This window comes from Pterocles gutturalis, unplaced genomic scaffold, assembly GCF_000699245.1.
Source record: "Pterocles gutturalis isolate BGI_N339 unplaced genomic scaffold, ASM69924v1 scaffold49784, whole genome shotgun sequence".
NCBI classification, from domain to species: domain Eukaryota; kingdom Metazoa; phylum Chordata; class Aves; order Pterocliformes; family Pteroclidae; genus Pterocles; species Pterocles gutturalis.
In genome coordinates, this window is record NW_010129975.1 from 1,107 (window position 1) to 21,925 (window position 20,819).

Below are 20,819 nucleotides of genomic sequence, written 5' to 3' on the forward strand. Positions count from 1 at the left end.
ACCAGGAGCAGAAATAGTTGCGAGTGAATGGAGGCATGATCTTGAATTCCCTTTTCTTGGGGATCATGATATATTATTTGTAAGGAATGTCCGTGGTGATCTTTGCTGATAAATATTTAGATCTTTTTTTTACCAACTGGTGCTTCTTCATGGTGTTAGGTTTACTTTCTAAAGTAAATCATAGAACTCAATAAATTGAATCAAACAGCCTACTATTGGCAGAAGCAGTCATTCAAATATAGAAGTATGACTTTTTTATTAAAGTCCTGGAGGTGAAACAGCATAATAATTGTCATTAATGTTTGGGGATATATATTTACTGCAGTATATCTGAAGAGCTCCCCATTCACAGACACATAACCTGCACTGCACGTAAGCGTCATAAAAATGTTTGCTTTCTCTCCCCAGATTCCATAAGAAGCAACTAGAAACAATCTTTTAGTAAAGGTGTTGTACTTTTTAAACCCCAATGTTAACTTGCTGGAAGACAAAATGCCTATTTACACAGTTCCTGCAAGAAACCCCTCTGAGGGACAATGTACTGCCACTTTGCAGAAGGATTCTTCTCATTATACCTTTACCAGCAGCAAAGCATCTGGGCAGCAACTAACATCACAGGTCTTGGGAGAAGAAAAGGATAGTCTACTTTCATGTTCTCAGAATAAGACTGAGGAAGTAAATAGGACATATATGATTTCAGCCTGTAAAAAAGCGAGTGACACTTCAACTACATTTCAACCTGAAGACAGATTAACACTCCAGAGGAGAACTGGAGCAAGCAAAAAATCAGCGTCCAATAGTGAACAATTGCATACAAGCACAACACAGGCCATGGCACATAGACAAGTAGAGAAAAAACTTACTCTACGGAGGCGTGTGAGGACTGGCTGCACAGATGAGGGTAGGATTAATCAGAATACTGTTCCTGGAACAGAAAATAATGACTCTGCTGCACAACGAAATTACAAGATTGCCCTTCTACCAAATCTTAGTAATAATGATACCCATGATGTTAAACCAAGCTTTAGGGTAGCTGAGGGTCAGTCAAATAAAAAGTTGCAGTATAACCTGAACAGCAAGGATTCATTTGGCTTTGTTGGTGGACTGTGTGAAAATGATAGCCGCATGAATTTAAAATATAGGACAAGTCCTGCTGACACACAATTTCAAAATCAAGTTCCTAAATCGGAACAATTAGTTACCTCAAAATATATTAACAGGATATCAGGAGAACAACTGAATGAAAAAGATGATATAAATAAGCTAACTGGAAAGCAAAGGTTGCAACATTTGACTATGAAACACAACAGTTTGGAAAGACCAAGGACACCAGCAAAAGGTTCAACAGAAGGGTTTAAGCTTACACCAAAGAACAGCACTTCTCGGGGTCAGCCATCTCTGTCTGCTTCAAATAAACAAACACCTCATCTTCAAATTCTAGCCAAAAAGAAAACTAATGTCTCTGATTCTCTTTCTGTGAGTAGAAGTTTGAAAACAAAAGAGAGCAGAGAAACTCCATCTGAGAGCAATAGCACTGGGAAAGATGTTTTCAAAGTGGAAAACAGTAAAGTGATTGTAGCTGTGCGTGTACGGCCTTTCAGTAACAGGTTTGTATCCTGGACTTATTTCTGATGCTAATAGCTTTCATAGAATATGTTGATTCCTGCTTTGTATTTTTTGAATTGTTTAATCATTGGCCCAATAAGGATATAATACGTACCTTGAAATGAGATGAAATTTAATGCAACATCAAGATAAAGATTTTATTAAGAGGTTGAATTCAATTTATAGGTGTTTGGGGCTATTTTTTACATATTCATTAGGTGAAGTATTTTGAGCTTGGATATTTTTATGTTCATCAAATTTTTTTTTTTTTAAACAATGGTTACCAACCTTTTAATGTTCCATAAGGCAGTTGATTGAAATTACTAACATAAAGCATTTAGCTTGTGCTTTTAAACTTTTTCCCCCCTTTCTATTCAGAGAGAAAAATGAAAACTCACTCCCTGTGATCTCCATGAGTGGCTCAGAGACAGCTGTACGAAATCCAGCCACAAACCAAGTTTACAGCTTCAGTTATGACTTCTCCTTCTGGTCTTTTGATGAGTGTCATCCTAATTTTGCAAGCCAAGCAATGATTTATAAGACTTTGGCAGTACCACTCCTAGAAAGAGCTTTTGAGGGATATAACGCTTGTCTTTTTGCTTATGGACAGACTGGTTCTGGAAAATCATACACGTAAGTTCCTAATAATAATTGTTAAAATTCTGTAGAAGCCAATTGTTATGCAACATAAAGTTGAGAAAAGATATTATATGAAATAGATTTTGTAGCTATTGAATTGTGTTGAAATGTTTTTGCATATTTTAAAACAAATTAAACAAAAATAATTTAAACAATATTCATAATAATTGAGACAAAGTTAGCTGTAGAATGTTTTTATGTGTCTGACTCTGACCTCTTCCTATATCTAGAGAGGAAAATAAAAGCTCTTTCCAGAGATTTTATTGAAGAAAAACCTTTATCAATGCTGAGAGCTTCCTGGACGCTCCCAGGGCTGCTCTTCACCACTGTTTCTTATTTTGTGTGTGAAGTGACATGTTCTAAAGTATATTATGGGTTTTTGGGCAAGAACTTTAAGAGACCTTTCTAATTATGGTCCTCACTGTTTCAGAACTTTAAATACAAAAATCCAGATGTTTATGGCACTGCTTATTTGAAATCTAATCTTTACTCAAAATAATCCCAGACAAATAATGTTTTGAGGGTTTATAGCCAATTTCATATACCTTGTGTATGTTTTTCATACATACCCAGGTGGTTTTGCTGAAGACTATGTTGTGCAGCTGTGTGCATCTCTAGACTGTAGCTGTGTTAGTCTAACATACTGGTGTTCTGCCCTGGCAGAGCTGGACAGGAAAAAACTACGCAAGAGGTGGAGAGAGGCTTAGGTTACTGCACTGGCAGGGTGCGGAGAATATAAAACACATATATGTTAGCATATCAAATGTCTATAGGTTTAATGTTTATAGTACAACTTACTCTTCAGTTGCTGTAGGGTTTTCGTTTGACTGAAGTTTTCAACCCATTTCTCAATGGATGAGTTGGAAAAGACCTCTGGACATCATTTTGTCCAACTCCCCACTGAAACAAGCACCAGCTTAGATCAGGTTTATTTTTGTTGCTTATTCCTTCTATAACTTAGAAGCACGTGACATTTCAACTTCAGAGCTATACAATCAATATTAAAATGAGCTATGGAGGGTTACAAAACTGAACTTAGCAGGGTTTTTGTAACTACAGGATGATGGGATTTGATGAAGACCGAGGAATAATTCCACGACTTTGTGAAGATCTTTTCACTCAAATAGCACAAATGGACAAGCAACAGGTAGTGACATTTGCTATTGACCTTACATTGAATTATAAGGAAAGTGATGTGTTTCAGTATTTTGATATCTGTTTTATTCTTTCCTTTCATACCTTAGTGCTGATCCATTCATCAGTGTCTGTATTCATGTGCTGATTCAGATCTCCTTTCTGCTAGTATCGCTAATTAACACAGTTCCCTAAACAGTCAAAGTCATATTGTTTTGCTTCCTTAATGACAATAATGTAAAAAAAAGGGCATGATGTCTTTGATATTAATAACTCTTTATTAATTTTATTAGGTTTTGTACCATCTTGAAATGAGCTTTTTTGAAGTATACAATGAGAAAATTCATGATTTGCTTGTCTTTAAAGCTGAAAGTGGACAGAAGAAACAACCAGTAAGTTGCTCACAGAAACCAGTATATGTATGATCTCAAAGTAGTGTAATCTATTCTGTCAACAAAAAATAATCGATCATTGTTTTGTTATCTAAGTAACTTAGCCTGTTGTGAGTAATGGATTCCAGTAAAATAATCTCACTTTATGATTTCAAGCAAAATGCTTGGCACTTCAGAAATGCTAAGCAAAAAAACCCCAAAAAACAAAACAAAAAAAACAAAAGACACGCTGAAACAGAAACAAAACGATTCAGTAGAAACTCTCAAAATTGTTAATATGTCTCCTTATCTGCAAAATAAAGATGATCTTACCAGCCTTTATGAAAAGTTTCATAGAATATTATTTATCTAAATCACCATATTATATTAAAACTCTTCAGTGAAATATAATTTGAGTTATAATCTTGTAATTTAGATGTAGTTCTAAAATGGAAGGATGACAATGTGAGGAGGCTTCCGATGGTGTGTGGAAAAAAAAAAGGTATTTGCCTAATTGTATTTGATCCACCAGTCTCCTCAGTTCTCAGCCCTACTGCAATGTCCATTCACTTTCTGAAAAATCTGCATATTGTTTATCTACTGGGATGCCTGTTTGCCACTGACTCTACGTATCTAATTGCAGGCCATGGTATATTCATTAAAAAATTAATATTTACAAAGGGAGGATTTTTTCCAACTTTGTTTTGTCTTTGTATGTCCGTTGCCCAGCTACAGAAAACTACAATCGTATAAGAGCTTAGCACCGAGATGGATAATATCTTTTGGACTCTTTGCCCTGGATAATTTACTGCTTAGAGCCACAGGGCAGTCAGGAACTTCCTTTTTTTTCCTGTTGGTTAGTTGTTTGTTTCCCAAGAAGCTGGAGGAGGGGGGGGAAAAAAGAAAAGCAGTAACCTGATTAACTAGTTAAGCATCACTACTTAAACTAGTTGAGCTAGTTTTTAATGCTTGTGTGTTAGAGTACGTAGAAGCATAAATTTAAAACATTTGTGTTAAGTACAGGATGTAGGGAAGGAATTAATCATGTTTGATTTATTAAAAGTACTTTGACATATTGATCACTATACTGGCAACTTGTGTGTAAGCTATGAGTATTAGTTTATGATAGAGAAGATATACTGCATTCAATTGCTGTTAAAGTCCTTTATCCTAAACTTGAGACTTATGTGCACTAGTTACGTAGAAGTGAACGCTCTACCGCCTTGTTTATAGTGGGAATGCTTTCATCTGAGTTTTGTCAGTGATTTTTGAGCTAAGCTATTTAACTTGGAAACATAATAGTGTTATGTTGCAGAAAAGTTTTGGGGTTTTTTTTTTCTTATGTAAGTATATTGTATAAGACACATGTTCTTGCAGTTAGCTCTACGGCCTGGTGCAGTCTGCTGTGATTTTTTTCTCAGGCAGCTGAAAAAATTGTTGTTCTAGATCATTCATGCCAAGTTTTGTTGATGATGAACATCATACTAGGGATGTAGATAGACTTGCTCTTAATGTTAAAACATTCCTGAGTGCTAGGTCTAACTAATGCACTCCTAATAATTTTTCTTTTAAATTTTTTCTCACCAGCTTCGTGTAAGAGAACATCCAGTGTTAGGACCATATGTGGAAGGCCTGACAGTGTAAGTCTTAACTGTTCTCATTTTAACAGATGTATTGTATAATCCTGAAAAAGTGTGCTAATTATTATCTTGAGTCTCTGTGAAAGCTTGTGTACTCACCAGTAAGTTAGGCAAGACCCTAGTATCACATAGTTTTACCAAAATGCATACCCATGCCTAGCTTGACTTGCCATGTTTCCTTTAGTGTGTTGGTGTGTTGAAGCCTCAAGACAACTGGAGCTTTGGTGTATTTGTATTGTGTTTGTAACTGGGGTGATGTGTCAAAACTCTGGAAGCAGGGAAAACTGTCAAAAGAAAACATTCTGAACCCAAACTTTTCTTTCTCCCCCACCTTAGGAATGTTGTCAGTTCTTACTCTGATATCCAGGTAAGAGGTATTTGGTTACCAAAAGGGAATACAAATATTTCTACTTGCTCCTTACTTCACTGCTGAAAACTAAATTCTATGGATGGGAAGAAAATGCTTTTACAGACTGCTCAGCAGTCTAAGATATTTCAGCTGATTTTGTAAAAAGATAATGAAGACTAGTCCTATATAATAGAACTAAGTAGACGCATGCGGCCAAGTGTATTGGCTTCACATGGGTATTTCTTAAACTTCAGTTTTAATTCCTTCCTTATACAGTCATCGTTTGTGTTAATAACTTTATTTGTGAACATTTTAATCTTCACTTAACCACCCAATGGAGGTTTTGTTTCTACATCCTGACTCTCATCTCTTACAGAGTTGGCTTGAACTAGGAAATAAGCAGAGAGCAACAGCTGCCACAGTAATGAATGACAGGAGCTCTAGATCTCATTCTGTCTTTACCCTTATGATGACGCAAACCAAGGTATTGCTGGGTATTTTATATCTGTTCAAATCAGGTAGTAAAAAGTTTTGTGAGATGCCTCTAGAAAATTGGGTTCTGATGTCTCTGTGCTACATATATTTATAGCAGCAATATAAATATGTCTTGGCTGGCAGATCTAGGAATAGTTTCAAACTTTTGAGTGTGAGTTTTGAGGTGTAACTGGAATCCAGATTGAGGCCAGACCTAATTTTATACTGCTGCCAACACATCTTAGCTTCTAAGAAGGTTGGGCTATATAAAATGGACAGCTGTGCTGGGTTCCTGCAGGTGATGGGCTGGCACAATGGTAGGAGATGTGGTTTCTGCTCAGTTTCAGCACAGTTCACTGAACGTTTCCTTGCTTCAGGATACCTCTCTCATCTGTGTGTCTCCAGGATATAGGGACTACAACTCCTCATCTGATTTTGAGATGTGTAACAGAACCTGACTTAGTGAGATGAGCCTGAGAATATAAGTGAAATAGGTAGAGCTCCTCCAAAGTCTACAGACTGTCAATTTTCTACATTCACAAATAACTTGTTGGTTTGGGTTTTATGTTGTTCTTCTTTGGTGTAATTTTTGGTGCCAATTTCCTAATCTTCTCTTTCCTTCTTCCCTTCACCATTCTTACCACTAGAATATTTTTCTCTATCAGAACTAGTCCTGAAACTTTTCCACTGACTACTTAGCTGATCTTCATTGGTCAAAATCAGTAACAGCTTACCGATTTCCATGGGTATTGGATAGCCCCAACAGTCAAACTTCAGACCAAAACCCATAGTTTGCTAATCTGTTGTTTATACAGTTTATGCTTATACAGTCATTCAACCACAAGCAATTGATACTATGGTTTAACATCTGAACTTAATCTGCTCCAAGGGATGTGCATCAGGGTATCATGTCAAAAAGTAAATGGAAGTGTCAATTTTTTAATGTATTTGATATGAACAGCTTGTTAGATTTCTGCTTGGTCCTCCGGCTTTTTATTTTGGTTCAAATGCAAACATCTCCCTTTCTTCCAGGTAGAATTTGTGGATGAAGAACAATGCGATCATAGACTTACCAGTCACATAAATCTGATTGATCTAGCTGGAAGTGAATGCTGCTCAAAAGCTCAGACCACTGGAGAAAGGCTGAAGGTAAACAAAGATTGGCAATCTGTGGAAAAGGATTGATTCCAAAGAATACCTCTAAACTCCGAAGCATCCTCACCTACTAGGACTCTTGGGCAGGAACTGTAGTTATAAAAGGATATGTAGCCCTTATGCTTGTAAGTATTGCGTGGCATTTTGCTAGTGAGGGTGACTGGCCCTAAGAAGCTGTTTTGACTGTGCAGTATGGCAGGCCGGACGTTGCACAGGACAGCACTCCCTATGCTATGCAGGCCTAATGTCCTTTAGAAGGCATGAGGAAGAACTCTCCACGTGACTTGCCAAATCATGAATTGGATATTGCGTGGAGTTGGGGCTTGCCCCTTTTTTAGCCATTTAAGTAAACAGTTTCTAATAAGAGGCTTCCTTTCAAGCTGCCTTCATAAGTCTGATGGTTCTTAACATTGCTTATTTTAAAGCCAGGGTCTCTGTTGTTTCCAAATGAAGATATTTTCGGGTACTCTTGCATCTTATTGTTTTTTAATTGGTGGTGGCATTTAATATGGTACAGCTGTACCATACATTGAATAAGCACAATTAAATCAACAGTACAGTCTATAACATCACACAAGACAATACAACTGTTATAGTTATTTTTATTTTTGCTCTGTGTAGGAGGGTGTGAGTATCAATAAGTCACTGTTAACACTTGGAAAAGTTATTTCTGCACTCTCTAAACAATCTCAAAATGGAAAGAAAACTTTCATTCCTTACCGAGAATCTGTCCTTACTTGGTATGTACACTTCAGATTTTTAATTTTTTTATATAGAAATAAAGGCTTTCTCAGATTGTGGATTCCTCTTCTATTCAGGAGGCACCACTTCCCCCACCTCCTTCCCTCTCTCAAATGACCTATGGAAGGAAGAAATTAGCCTATTGCCTCTGGTAAATAACAAACAGGACCTTGGTTTGTACTTTAAGTCGCTAACAATCACTCTCAAATAAGTAGCAAGACCCTCAATATTTTGTATTTAATCTGTTTGGATTGAGAAGTTTAATTTATGTTTCAACATGAGGCTGGGGATTGACTTCTACTGTCCTGTCAAATGAAGGTTGTTAAAGGAAAGTCTTGGTGGAAATTCACAAACTGCTATGATTGCCACAGTAAGTCCAGCTGCCAGCAGTACAGAAGAAACACTCAGCACTCTTCGCTATGCAAAACAAGCTTGTTCAATCATCAACATCGCTAAAGTAAATGAAGATGTGAATGCCAGGCTAATCAGAGGTGAGGTTGGCATCTGCAGTCTTGGAGGGCTTTTCATTCGTATGTGTGTTTAACTTACTGCTCCATAAGAGCTGTTACTACTAATAATCTATTGCGTTGACTGACCTCTTGTCAAATAGGCTAACGCAACCTAGGATATCTTCCTTTTAATGTTGTTCTTCTTTTTGAGATTTTTTTTTTTTTCCAAAGTTCAGATGATAGCTTAGGCTATATTTAAGAACCTCAAATGGGGAAAGGTGTTTCATTTTTAATTAAATAACAGCATGAATTTTCTAGTGTCCTACTGAAATATCTAAATTCTTTTTTTGTCTTCATTTTTTATGTGTACTGTGTGTCCTGTTTGTCTAATGTAGAATTTAAAGCTGAAATTGAAAAACTGAAGGCAGCTCAGAGGAGTGCTCTGAACACTGATCCTGAAAAATACAGACATTATTTGCAGGAAATAACATCTCTGAGGATAAAATTGCACCAGCAGGAGAGGGACATAGCAGAAATGCAAAGGTTTGGCAGTCGTTAATATCTTTAAAATAGAAATGGTAATATTTAGATGCTATAATTTTTCTCCTAATATGTCCTGTTATCTTCCCATTTATATTAAGGGCATGGAAAGAAAAATTTGAACAAGCAGAGAAAAGGAAATTAGAAGATATAAAAGAATTGCAGGTACATTTTATTTCTTCACTTTCTGTAGGAGGTAGTACAGAAAATATAACATCAGCAAGCCTTGCAGAAGAATTAAAATAGTTGTAAGATTTGGTTTCTTTAATGCTATTCTTTTAACAGGCTGCTGTGACTTCTTAGAAAAATTTACTATAGATATTTGAATGCAAGATGTAAATTGGGGCTTTTTACACAGAGCTCTCTTTTTATCTAGAAAGCAGGAATTGCATTCAAAATGGACAATCATTTACCAAACCTTGTCAATCTCAATGAAGATCCTCAGCTTTCTGAGGTGCTGTTGTATATGATCAAAGAAGGAGAAACTACAGTTGGAAGGTGTACACCAAATTCGAAACATGATATCCAGCTTTCCGGAGTGCTAATTGCTGATGACCATTGGTATGTAGTGTTCTTTATATACTTGAAGTGAGAGCAGGAGATATTTCTTCTCACCCTTTTTTTGGAGTCGTTCTTCCTTCTGGTAGTAACAAAATATGGTTTTCTAGCCAGGAAAAATACTATTTAGGGATAATTTTTGTACTGTACAATGATTAAGGTAACTTCCTTCTATTCCCTCTCAAAATCTGTTAACCAAGGTAGTTTAATTTCTTTGTTCATTTCATTCATATAGCAAAATTTTCTGTTCGTGCAGAAATCCTGGAGAAAGACCTCATCAAATGATACTGTGTGATGATACATTAAGCTCAATGGAAAAGTGAAGTGCCTTGACAGTTCTTACTTAAAACTAAAAGTAGAGAGCACCTTTGCCCCATAGCAGAAATACTGTTTAAAGTGCATTCCACGCAGTTGATCCTAGACAAAATGCTGGAAGAAACTTAACTAATCAATTACTAAAAACATGAAGGATGTGGCTATGTTGGGAAATTAAGTATTATCAAAGAAATGCTCAGATTACAGGGTATTGTAATTTTTTAGCAGTGGGTTTTTCTTAGATTTAAGTATCATTTTATCTTCCAAAATATTGTCACTCACTAATTATGGATCTTGTAAATAAGTAATATGAAGATGATCTACATCTGAAAAAACAATAACAGGACACTAACTAAAGCATGAATTTTAGTCTATTAAGAAACATCATTTGCAATTCGTATGAGCCACTGATATGGCAAATGTTTCTTGTTTTCAGTGTTATAAAAAATACTGTTGGCAAAGTCAGTATTATTCCACTGAGAGAAGCAAAGACATATGTAAATGGGAAATGCATTTTGGACCCAACAGTTCTGCATCATGTAAGTAATTGATTTGGTAAGATTAATATGTGCATGTGTAGATTTCTTAGCTTAGTTAATATTACAACTTCAGACTGCAGGTTTTCTTAGAAGGCTCTGAAACCATAAATATTTGTTTCTTCCTCTTTGATTTCTAGCCTCGCCTGTTATGTTTTAAGCACTGTAAATTTGCTTATAAATCCAAAAGTTATACTACAAATTTTTTTCCCCCCTTTCCCAATAGGGTGATCGAGTGATCCTTGGGGGAGATCATTATTTCAGGTTTAATCACCCTGTAGAAGTTCAGAAAGTTAAAAGGTCATCTTGTGGGTCTATGTTTTTGCATGACGGTCTGAAAGATTTTGAATTTGCGAAGAATGAGCTGCTTATTGCACAGAGAACACAGTAAGTATTGCATCATCTTGTTCTAAAAATAAATTCAGTTGTTAATGCAAGTACGCAAGAAGTTTAAGAAATAAGAAACTCAAGATTTGACAATAAGGGAAAGTTGGAAAATAGCAAGGTTATTGTTAACTCCATTTATAATGGAAATGGAAGCCTCAGACTTAGCTGAAATGAATGTATACCTCTAAGAGGTGATCACAACAATCTAGTCCAGTTGTCAAGAAGGCAGACCACTATTAAAGAAACACTGAGCTCCAGAGGTCCTCAAAATACCTCTGTTGCATTTCTCTCTAAGCACCCAATTAGTCTGAAATTGACTCTTGATATTCTAGAGAGATGTAAAGCCTGAAAAGCAAATGCCTTAGAAAAATGAGTAGAACTCGAAGTTATGACCTTGGTCTTCTGTGTTGGTGGAGAATTTGAGAGATAGTAAGGTGTTATTTGTACTTGTTTTGTTCCTGGGAGTTATTAAACTGCAAGATGCCTTGATTTAAAACAGTTCTATGCATCTTAATGTGATTTAGTGAGTTTCTGTTACAACTCCTAATTTTTTGAAAGACGTCTAATAAAATAAATATGGAAATCAAGTCGATTTTAAAATTCTGGAATGTCTTCCATCTTTACCTTCCATCTTTTCCCTATGAAATAAAAAATACCTAGGTAAAGTATAGCAGTTATTTCAAAACAAAACAAACCCTCAGATTTTTACTGTTGAAATTGGAGGCTTGTGTCATGGTAGGAGAAATGATTACCATCACCATCCAGCCCATGAGAGATTAAAACTAGCATTCTAAATGTGTGATACATCCACTTGTAGGCTTGAATCAGAAATTGAAGAGGCACGACTCAAAGCCAAAGAAGAAATGATGCAAAGTGTCCAAATTGCAAAAGAGATGGTTCAACAAGAACTGACCTCACAGAAAGAAGCTTATGAAAGCAAAATAAAATCACTGGAAGCAGAGGTGGTAAGTTGCCATTGCATCATTACATAAAGCATATCAATAAAATGAAACTGAGGCTGTAGTAGGTCTTTTCTGTTTGTTGGCTGGGTTTTTTTTCTTCCTGAGTTTGGTTTTTTTTTTTTGGTCTCACATATTATAACAGTGTCTTAGGGAATGCTAAGCCTCATCTTCTTTTTTTTTTTTTTTTTTTTTTTTTTTTAAGTCAGCCTTACTAACACAAGAAGTTATAAAGTAGATATCCCTTTCAGAATTATTGTAGGGATTTTGGTTTATAGAATTAGCCAGGAACTAAAATGTTAATCCAGTGTGAATTTGATGAGGTTGTAATTTGTATGTGAAGAACAATCCTTGCAAATCTAACTTACTCTACCAGACTTTTAAATTACTACAATGTTTTAATTAATATGGCTTTTTTTCTTCCAAGTTTGCGTGCTGCTTTGTTATTAGTCTTTTAAATAATTTTACAACATGTATGTCTACATAGTACATCATGGTAAAACAATAATAATGGTGGAGTATCTTGTTTCTTGTATGCACTGTAGAAGAAAATGCGAGGTTTGTGAACTGGGATATACCACTTCATTGCTGACACTGGGCTGAGCAGTCTGCAGGGGCTGCATGTTTTAAATATACTGAAGTGAAAATAAATCTTAATCTGCCTAACGGATGGATCAGAAATGTGGCAGAAGTGGTATACCTCCTTTCATCTGCCCCTTTATTATATTAGAGAGAAGAATCTCGTAAGAAGCAAATCCAAGAATTGAATAACCAAAAAGCTGCAACCAAAATACAGGAGCTAGAAAAGACAAAGCAAAATCTTGAGCTAGAACTACACTTCAATAAGAAGCGCTTAGAAATGGAGACCTTAGCCACCAAGCAGGTAATTTAAAAAACAAAACCAAACAAAAAAATCAAAAACCAAACCAAGCTGTGGTTTGTTTTGTGTGTTTTTGTTGGTTCTTTTTTTTAATCATTGTAAGTGAAATCTTTCTGCACTTTTTTCTTCTATGTGATCTTATGCAAAAGAATAGATGTTTTGTTTACACTCTGAAGAGGATATTGTATTAAATTTGGGGATAAATGCTTGTGGGATAATATTTGTTATGTGGACTGTTTTGTTCACGTATTGTACTTCGGCAACCAGTGCCTGTGCGAAAGATATAACTCTAAGCATTAATGTAAGTAATGACTGTTTTTTTGACCGTTCATGTAAATCTGACTGTGGCAACAAATACGACTTCTTCCTTTTTAAAATTGTTTCTTTTCAATTGCAGTATTTTTTTAAGCATGTCAATATCTAAGCAAAACCAGAAAACTGTCAGAGTTTGAAGGTGGAAGGTTTCATATCAGTATGGCAGATGTCCAATATAAATTTCATTCTGTTCTGACAGTCCATAACATTACAGCAATAGAAAATTTTGTTTACATGAACAGCATTAAGGGGTTTGGATTTTTTTTCATCTTCTGTTTTCTTCCCCTTCCACTAGGCTCTAGAAGATCATACTATTCATCATGCAAAGATACTTGAAGCTCTGGAAGCTGAGAAGCAGAAGATTGCTGAAGAAATACACAACCTCCAGAAGAATCGTGGAAATGGGAATAAAACCACAACCAGTATGTATATACGTAGTGTTGCAAGGGCAATGCTGACTTCTCTTCTGCTTGGTGGGCTTGGATTTAATGGCTGTGGATCCAGAAGCTTTTTCTTGTGCTTTAACACTTCTCTAATGATCCTGAACAAGAGGAGCCTTTTGGCTGCTGTGATCCTTTGCATTCATAAGCTGTATATATCAGCACTAAAAGCTCTGTTTCAGTCATGCTCATGGTTGTTAACTGGGTATACATGTAGTCTGTATTTACCCCAGTTACTTAGTTCTTCCTCTGACTTGGTTGAACCGGTTAGGTGTTAACTCATTGGGGAAACTGGAGTAAGAGCATTGATTCTGTTTAGTTTCCTGTCTCAGATTAGTCTAATATATAGTGTCTGGTGTTATGCTTCCATTTCTGAAATATGCCTTACCTCACCTTTTATAAGGGCTTGTCTTGGCTGGGAGGGTCATTTTTTTCCCGGTATATTGGAAATTCACAGAATTGTTGTTGGTTAAATTCCATTCAAGATTTTTGGTTGTGGTTTCTTTTTTGCCTTTTTTTAACCTGAAGTTGTTGTACCACATTGTTTGATCCACTTAATCGTTATGTTTTATATTCTTTATTAGTTCCACTTAACTGGAATTCTCTGAAGCTATCTGTGATGATCAAAGAGGCCAATACCATTAGTAATAAATTAGGGAAAAACACTGTTTTCTACAGGTGAGTATCTGAGTTAGTTAATTATAAGGGGGTGTAGATATTTTTTATATATGTGTATATAAAAATTGGGGGGTAGATTCTGCATGTGCAGTGAGCTGTTTGTTTTCTTTTCATAGTATTGTTAAATTGAACATGACAAATTACTTTTCCAAACTATTTCTAGTTTAGTCTTGTTAGTTTGAAATGAGAATTTCAAATCTGAATTTTAGATCAAGACTTTAAAGGTATGTCTACAGTCAATTAATTTTAGATTGTGTGTGCTTTGGAGGTGAATCATCTGATGCCCATGTCCATCCTGCTTTTGTTCACATATGAAGGTGGTCCTAAAGCACACTAACTGCATTCCTTTCAGACAAAACTAAACCAGGGCATATGTGCCATACACTGGGAGGTGTTCAGTGCACAGTACCGCAACAGAGCTAGTTCAAAGTAAAAACCTCAGAACGTGCATATAGTGGACACTGACTCAGTGCTTGGGACCAGTTGTTTCCCTCCTCGGATCTCTTGCTACACCATGCTCCTTGCTGGTTGTAGCTAAGGGTGTTCTAGAAGCCCCTTGGTCAGGTGTTCTTGGTGCGAGCAGAGGATATATTAGTGCAGAGGAAGCTCTGTATCATTTCAGAAACGTGCTACAGTAAATGCAGGTAAGCTAGGACTTTGTAGGAGGCACGTGTATTACTGTGTTTTCAGATGTTCTCTTTTCACATCCTTCAACAAGAACTCTGCCAGTAGAATTCTGTAGCATGCATTTGGTCTGAGTTTCTTGAGAGCCAGGAGTTTGTATACTAGTATCTAGTTCTGTCTATGAATGCAGGGATTCCTTTTTTCCTTTACATAAAAATAATCTTAATGGCTATATCAATGTATATTTTGTGAGATACATGATATCTCAAGCAATTTCTGTGTTTATAATCAAGTTTTTATTCTCTGTGTATCTACAAGTATCTTGCTTATTTTTGCAATATGAATAATGGTTTTTCTCTTTATTTTTCTTTTTTTTTTTTTAAACTGTCTCAAATTCTCAGGCATGACAAAATTGATAATAAAACAGGAACAGTGTCTTCTGTTCAGGTGCAGGTTCGTAACATCAAACTGGGAATAACTACTTTCTGGAGCCTGGAGAAATTTGCATGCAAACTGGCAGCAATGAAAGAACTCTATGAGGTCAGTAACAACAGAAGAAAAACCGCTAATAATCAGTAATATTTTGTCAAAGATAAGATTTTGACAATTATGCTGGAAAAAAATCCTGGGATTGTTTATGTGATCTTAAATACCAAGACACAAGATTATTTTTTATTAAACACACATACGCACATTTATTCATCCCACACAAAGACAGTAGAAATAAATTACTTTATTCAGGTCATTTTTTGTACAGAGCGTGAAATAGTAAAACAAGGACTGCTTTGTGCTTCTTCTGGCTGTTGAATTGTTTGTTTGTTCTAGAGGAAAACTTGACTTCTTTAAGTTATGACTTGAACTTTTGTTACTATGTTCTATCTACTTTTCTTTGGTTCCAGTAAGTTAATTTGTAACTGGTTACTTTTGTCTGGATGTGTTTTGGGTTCTTCAGTGGGAGTCTCTTAAGGGCATTTTTCATTTTTTGTTTAATAACCTGAAAATTAAGGTGCACACTAATCCCTAAAAATAGACAATGGTTCCAAATTATTGAATACAGATAAGATTACAATATCACTCTTCTTTGCTGAGAGGATGGTATTTTTTTTATCTCCTAAAGAGAGAAATGTCTAAGAAATAAGTTTGTCTTAATTGACTGCGTGTGAAGAGACAGTGTTTTCAGCATTCCATTGCATTTTTTTCTGTTTCAGAGATGGAGACTCGAGAGGCCTAAGAACTGCTTAAAAAAAAAAAAAATCTATCAGATCTGGTGGCCCTTACAAGTATTTTCCTTTTTTTTTCCGTGGCATTAGAGGATTCTGGGATTTTCTAGTCTCCAGGGCTGATCACTGCATTTTATGTGTTTTGGTTTCTGCTGTATGAATTGAAAGTTGCTTTAGACTGTAGTGAAATAATGAAGGGTAAAGGAAATAAAGTTCTTGGAGATGAGAGAGAGCTGGTCAAAAGAAATCTTCCAGAAGGAAGGGTCCAAAGTAATCCAGTAGAACTGTAATATCTTGTATTTTATGCTATACTTGTCTGGGTTTTTTAATTAATATACAAATTAAAAATATATATGGAAGACCAGTTTTTTGATTAGGAGAACAGCTTGTCTAAATTTGTTCTGTGCTTGAAACTGTGATTCTTCTGATCATGTAAATTATTTTCATTCCAATACCTGTATTCTGTTTGGCCTGGAGCACTATTGAAAAATGAGTAGCAATTGCTTCAAATAATACATAAATATTTGGATGCTTGCTATTTCCAAATGCAAATCACGTTCTGGTGTAAATAGCATACTTGAAGTTTGCAGAGGAAGGAATCTCAACTGTTGGAGCACTAAAGGTGGTAGTATGGAACAACATGAAGAGAGACACTGAAGTAATATTACAAATAATTGCATCTCATTAAAGATTGTTTTATTTGAATAAGAACTTAATTAATTTGAAAGCGTAAGTTCTCTATATATGAGTAGATAGCTGAAATAAAAATCTTTCAATATTTTGTCCAAAGGAAAAAAGCCCTCAAAGAAAAGCCAGAAAAACTGTAATATGCAAGTATTTCCAGTGACAGACTAATATTGTCATATTTATTACTAAAAACTGTTTGGATCTTGGCAATATCAGAGGCTGGATTCTATTTCCTGTGGAACGCTATTGCTAAAACTGTTACACAAATCCAGAAAAATAAAAATAAATGGAAATTATAAATTATAAGCTAGATAAATCTGGCATGTGGAGAGACCTGTGAAAAAGTTTTGTATCTGTTGTTCCTGTATCTCATGCTGGGTAGCTAGGTGTCTTCACTAAATATTTATCTTGTTTTAATTTGTTTTCAAGCACTTACACCTCCAGATGGCTGGCAGTCAGTTATCTCCTAGATTACACATAACTTAACGAAAGAAAAAACATTAAAACTACTGTTCTACTGTTAGTAGAACATGTTACCTCTATCTGTATGTTGTATGCTTTATTATAGCTCAGTATCTGTTTAACTCTCCTCCTCCCCTGTGTTTTCTTTACTTTTTCAGAGCAATGATAGCAATAAAGCTGCTGATATATTTTATGACCCTGCTGATGAGTGGGAACCTGACCTTTCAGATGCCTCAGTTTCTTCTCTTTCCAGAAGAAGGTGATACTAATTTGTAGCTACTTCATCTATGCTTAAAGCAAAAAATAATTTCTGTAATATCTGAACATGCTTCTGTGGCACTAGTGTCTTTATTAATTCTTTTACCTTGTTATAATGTCAAACTTAGAAATTAAATGAAAAGTTATGTATATATTTGTGAGGAGGGGGGAAAGTTTAAATATGTTACCTTACTATGCTTTACTGGCTTCACTTATGAAATGTGTGTTAGTATGCAACACATTGCTAATAAAAACTGCATGCCCTCTAAAGCAGGTTGGTAGATTAAACAGCAATATTTCCGAGGTCAGGCATAGCATGTATGTGATGTGTGTCTGGCCAGTGCCAGAGGGCTTCGTGTATGACTACTGATAAGTAGCTGGAGGTAACGAAAGGCTGTTCCCAATTATTTCAGAAATCTATCTCAGAAATTGATACATTTATCTGTAGCACAGGACTTTAACCTGCAGAGGACCCGCAGGGTAAGGTTATAAATACTCATGTATTTAAAGAATAAGATGAGTGATTTTAAATAGGTACTTGGAAATCTGTTCCCATCCTTCCTCACCCCACACACTGTGCCAGCTGATGAGTTCCGTTCACTCATTCTTTTACCTTTTCTCATGGACAAAAACTAGGAACAAAAGTTCCTCCAAACCCAAAAGTATATTTTGTCAAAACATGTGTAAGTCTTTCTAAAGCATGTGTCTAGATATCATCAGTACAGAGTGAAATGTATAGTTTTTAGTATTTTATTCACACTTCTCTAATATAGAAAGCATTGTTTTTAGGGACTGCATTGCACCTGGTCTGGGACCTTGTATTTGAAGTTCTGGCCTTGTAACAATATTTGTAAGTGACTTAAACTGTTGCAAGTTGTAGCTTGTAAAGGAAACACTAACAGATCCTTAATTATAACTTTAATCATATGGGCTGCTACCCACTATGATTGTTATTCTGCTATAAAGCAGATCAGTTTATCTGACTGTAAGCATTCATTCCTGACCATTCCAAGCAAACAGAAGTTATCTGAAAAGAATGCGGTGGATAAACAGTTTCTTTATTTTCAGTCTAAGTACTGTTTTAATGATAGAATAATGTTGGAATACTTTTTTTTTTTGTCTAATACTGCCTTCTGGACAATGGTATAATGTATCTTCTTGAGTGACAGAAGTGTATGTGGTTTTCTTCTGCCTGTTTTAAAATGCAACAATAGAAGCTGAACTGAAGAAGAAAGGTACTAGAAAAGGGAAACAGCCATTGCATGCTGCATTGACAGCAGTGAACTGATGCCAATCACACATACTGGTGAAATAAATTAAATTCTGTGTGCTGCTTGAAGATTTGGTGTGCCTGATGTGTAGTTTCATGGAGTGTAAAGGACAGGCTGTTCCAAAAAGGAAGGGCAGTTTGGGGCTGAATGTGACAACAAGGTACACAGGTCAGTGCCCTTGCAAAAGGGCCTAGCCTCACTGTACGAGTGAGGTTAGCAGAGTCAGTCTGGCTGTGATAACCAGGGGCAGCCAACAGTCCAAATCCACAGGTAAGTATGTAATGTTGAGGGAGGGCTGAGGTTAAGCTGGGAAATTGGCTCTGAGTCAGGATTAGGTCCAGGGACGGTTGGCAGGGCCAGCCTGCAGTCCTGGCATGGCCATCATGACAAGGTCCTAGATCAAACTGGGAAACCAAAAGTCTGCAGGTCTAGATGAATGGCGTACCTGGCCAGGCGCAGGCATGGTTACAACACAACTGCAGTGTAAGTCAGGCAGGACCAAGGGCAGGAGATTCATCTTGAATGCAGCCCAAGAAAAGTTGGGGAGCCCCTGTTGAGTCTCCTTCCAGCTGTTTCTTTAACAGCTTTGAGGCTGGCTGAGGCTTCTCAAACAGCTCTCTTCCCAAGAGCTGGCCAGGGGACACTGACAGCTAAGCACCCAGAGCCAGGCTGGAGAAGCTAAGTTAGCTTCTCTAACTGACAATGGAGAACTTCCTAGAACCAAGGAACTTTCTTCTACCAAGAAGAAAAGCCCTCCTATCTGGCTTTCCAAAAGTAATTCATTCTGTCCAGCAACCAAAATAAAAAAAAAAAGCCAACATGTCTGCTTTCTATGGTCTCAGTAGGTAGGAAAGAAATGTGTTTTGTTTCAAGTTCTACATAACAATCAAGTAATAAACCAGTAGCTTAAAAATGGCAATATGGAGTGAAGATCTTGCTGTAGTAGCAAGAACCTGAGGAAAGTAAGTAGGATTCATCCTACAGCAATTGTCTTGCTTCCACTTCGGTGTAGGTTTTGTGTTCCATTAATTAAAAGTAGATTTTTATTTTGTTTGTTTGTGGGTACAGGGAGAGAGATTATTTTATTTTAAAGGGATTTTTTTTCATGTTTTCACTCTCTCATACAGAAGTAGAAGTTTCATGAAGAACAAGAGAATTTCTGGATGTTTGTCTGAGATAAAATTACAACCAATTCAGAATATACAGACTTCTCATGTATCAGGTACTTACTATATGGCAGAACACCTTTCATTTCATACTGAGAACTTGAAAATCCTACGGGTATAAAACATATGCACTTCTAACAGTTGCTTAAAAAAAAGAAGTGTGGGTTGGAAAACAAAATGACAAAGAACCTGTTTCTAATACCTTCAAGCTTGTGACGTCACGCTGTTAGCAGTAGGGGGCTTTTGTATTTTTGATTATGCTTTCTTAGGGCAAAAACTTCCTGACCAGCACTTATGACACTTGTTTAAGAAACTTAACTAAAACTTTACTCTGCTTAACTATGTGGGTTAACTGGAGAAAGGTGATAGTTCATGTAAGAAATTGATAGAGGCTTAATCCCGATATAGTAATTTGGAGATCTTGAGTTGTTGCTGTTTGTTTAACTAATGAGGTTCCCCCAAGGTTTTATAAACTTCTTTTCTGAAATACTAGATGCTTCAGTCTTCCAAATATTGTTGTGCATTCTGTTATTTTAGATTGGCTTGATTTTGTTATTTTCTGTTTCTCTGTTAAGCTCATTTTGTTGAAAAAGATGGATTAATGTTAGACAAATTCCATAGTGAAATTCTTTTTGTACTAACTGAATCTACAAACTATGTAAACTATCAGTGATAAAAGGAGGACTAGGGAAAACGTGGGCCCCCTCCGGAAGAAACCGGGAGTCCTGGTTACCCAGGATATAGAGAAGGCTGAGGTACTTAACGAGTTCTTTACCTCAGTCTTCACTGGCAAGAGCTCAAGCCACACTGCCCAAGTTGCAGAAGGCAAAGGCAGTGACTGGGAGAAGGAAGAACTGCCAGCTGTCGGAGAAGATCAGGTCCGAGACCATTCAAAGAACCTGAAGGTGCACAAGTCCGTGGGACCTGATGAGATTCAATCCATGGGTCCTGAAGGAACTGGCAGAT

At 36.3% G+C, this 20,819-nt stretch overlaps 1 protein-coding gene across 1 annotated transcript; it reads left to right on the forward strand.

The window, feature by feature from the left end:
• Nucleotides 1-492: 492 nt before the first annotated feature.
• On the forward strand, nt 493-19,909 carry KIF14 (kinesin family member 14; the record flags this gene model as incomplete). Its single annotated transcript, XM_010080057.1, has 22 exons — nt 493-1,607; nt 1,984-2,238; nt 3,304-3,391; nt 3,672-3,770; nt 5,337-5,389; nt 5,726-5,756; nt 6,115-6,222; nt 7,245-7,361; nt 7,989-8,107; nt 8,427-8,599; nt 8,953-9,100; nt 9,199-9,262; nt 9,474-9,658; nt 10,407-10,509; nt 10,733-10,893; nt 11,711-11,858; nt 12,583-12,735; nt 13,343-13,469; nt 14,072-14,165; nt 15,191-15,329; nt 17,317-17,417; nt 19,815-19,909. Coding segments are annotated over exons 1-22 (3,676 nt in total), but the record flags the coding sequence as incomplete, so codon positions are not given.
• Nucleotides 19,910-20,819: the final 910 nt, after the last annotated feature.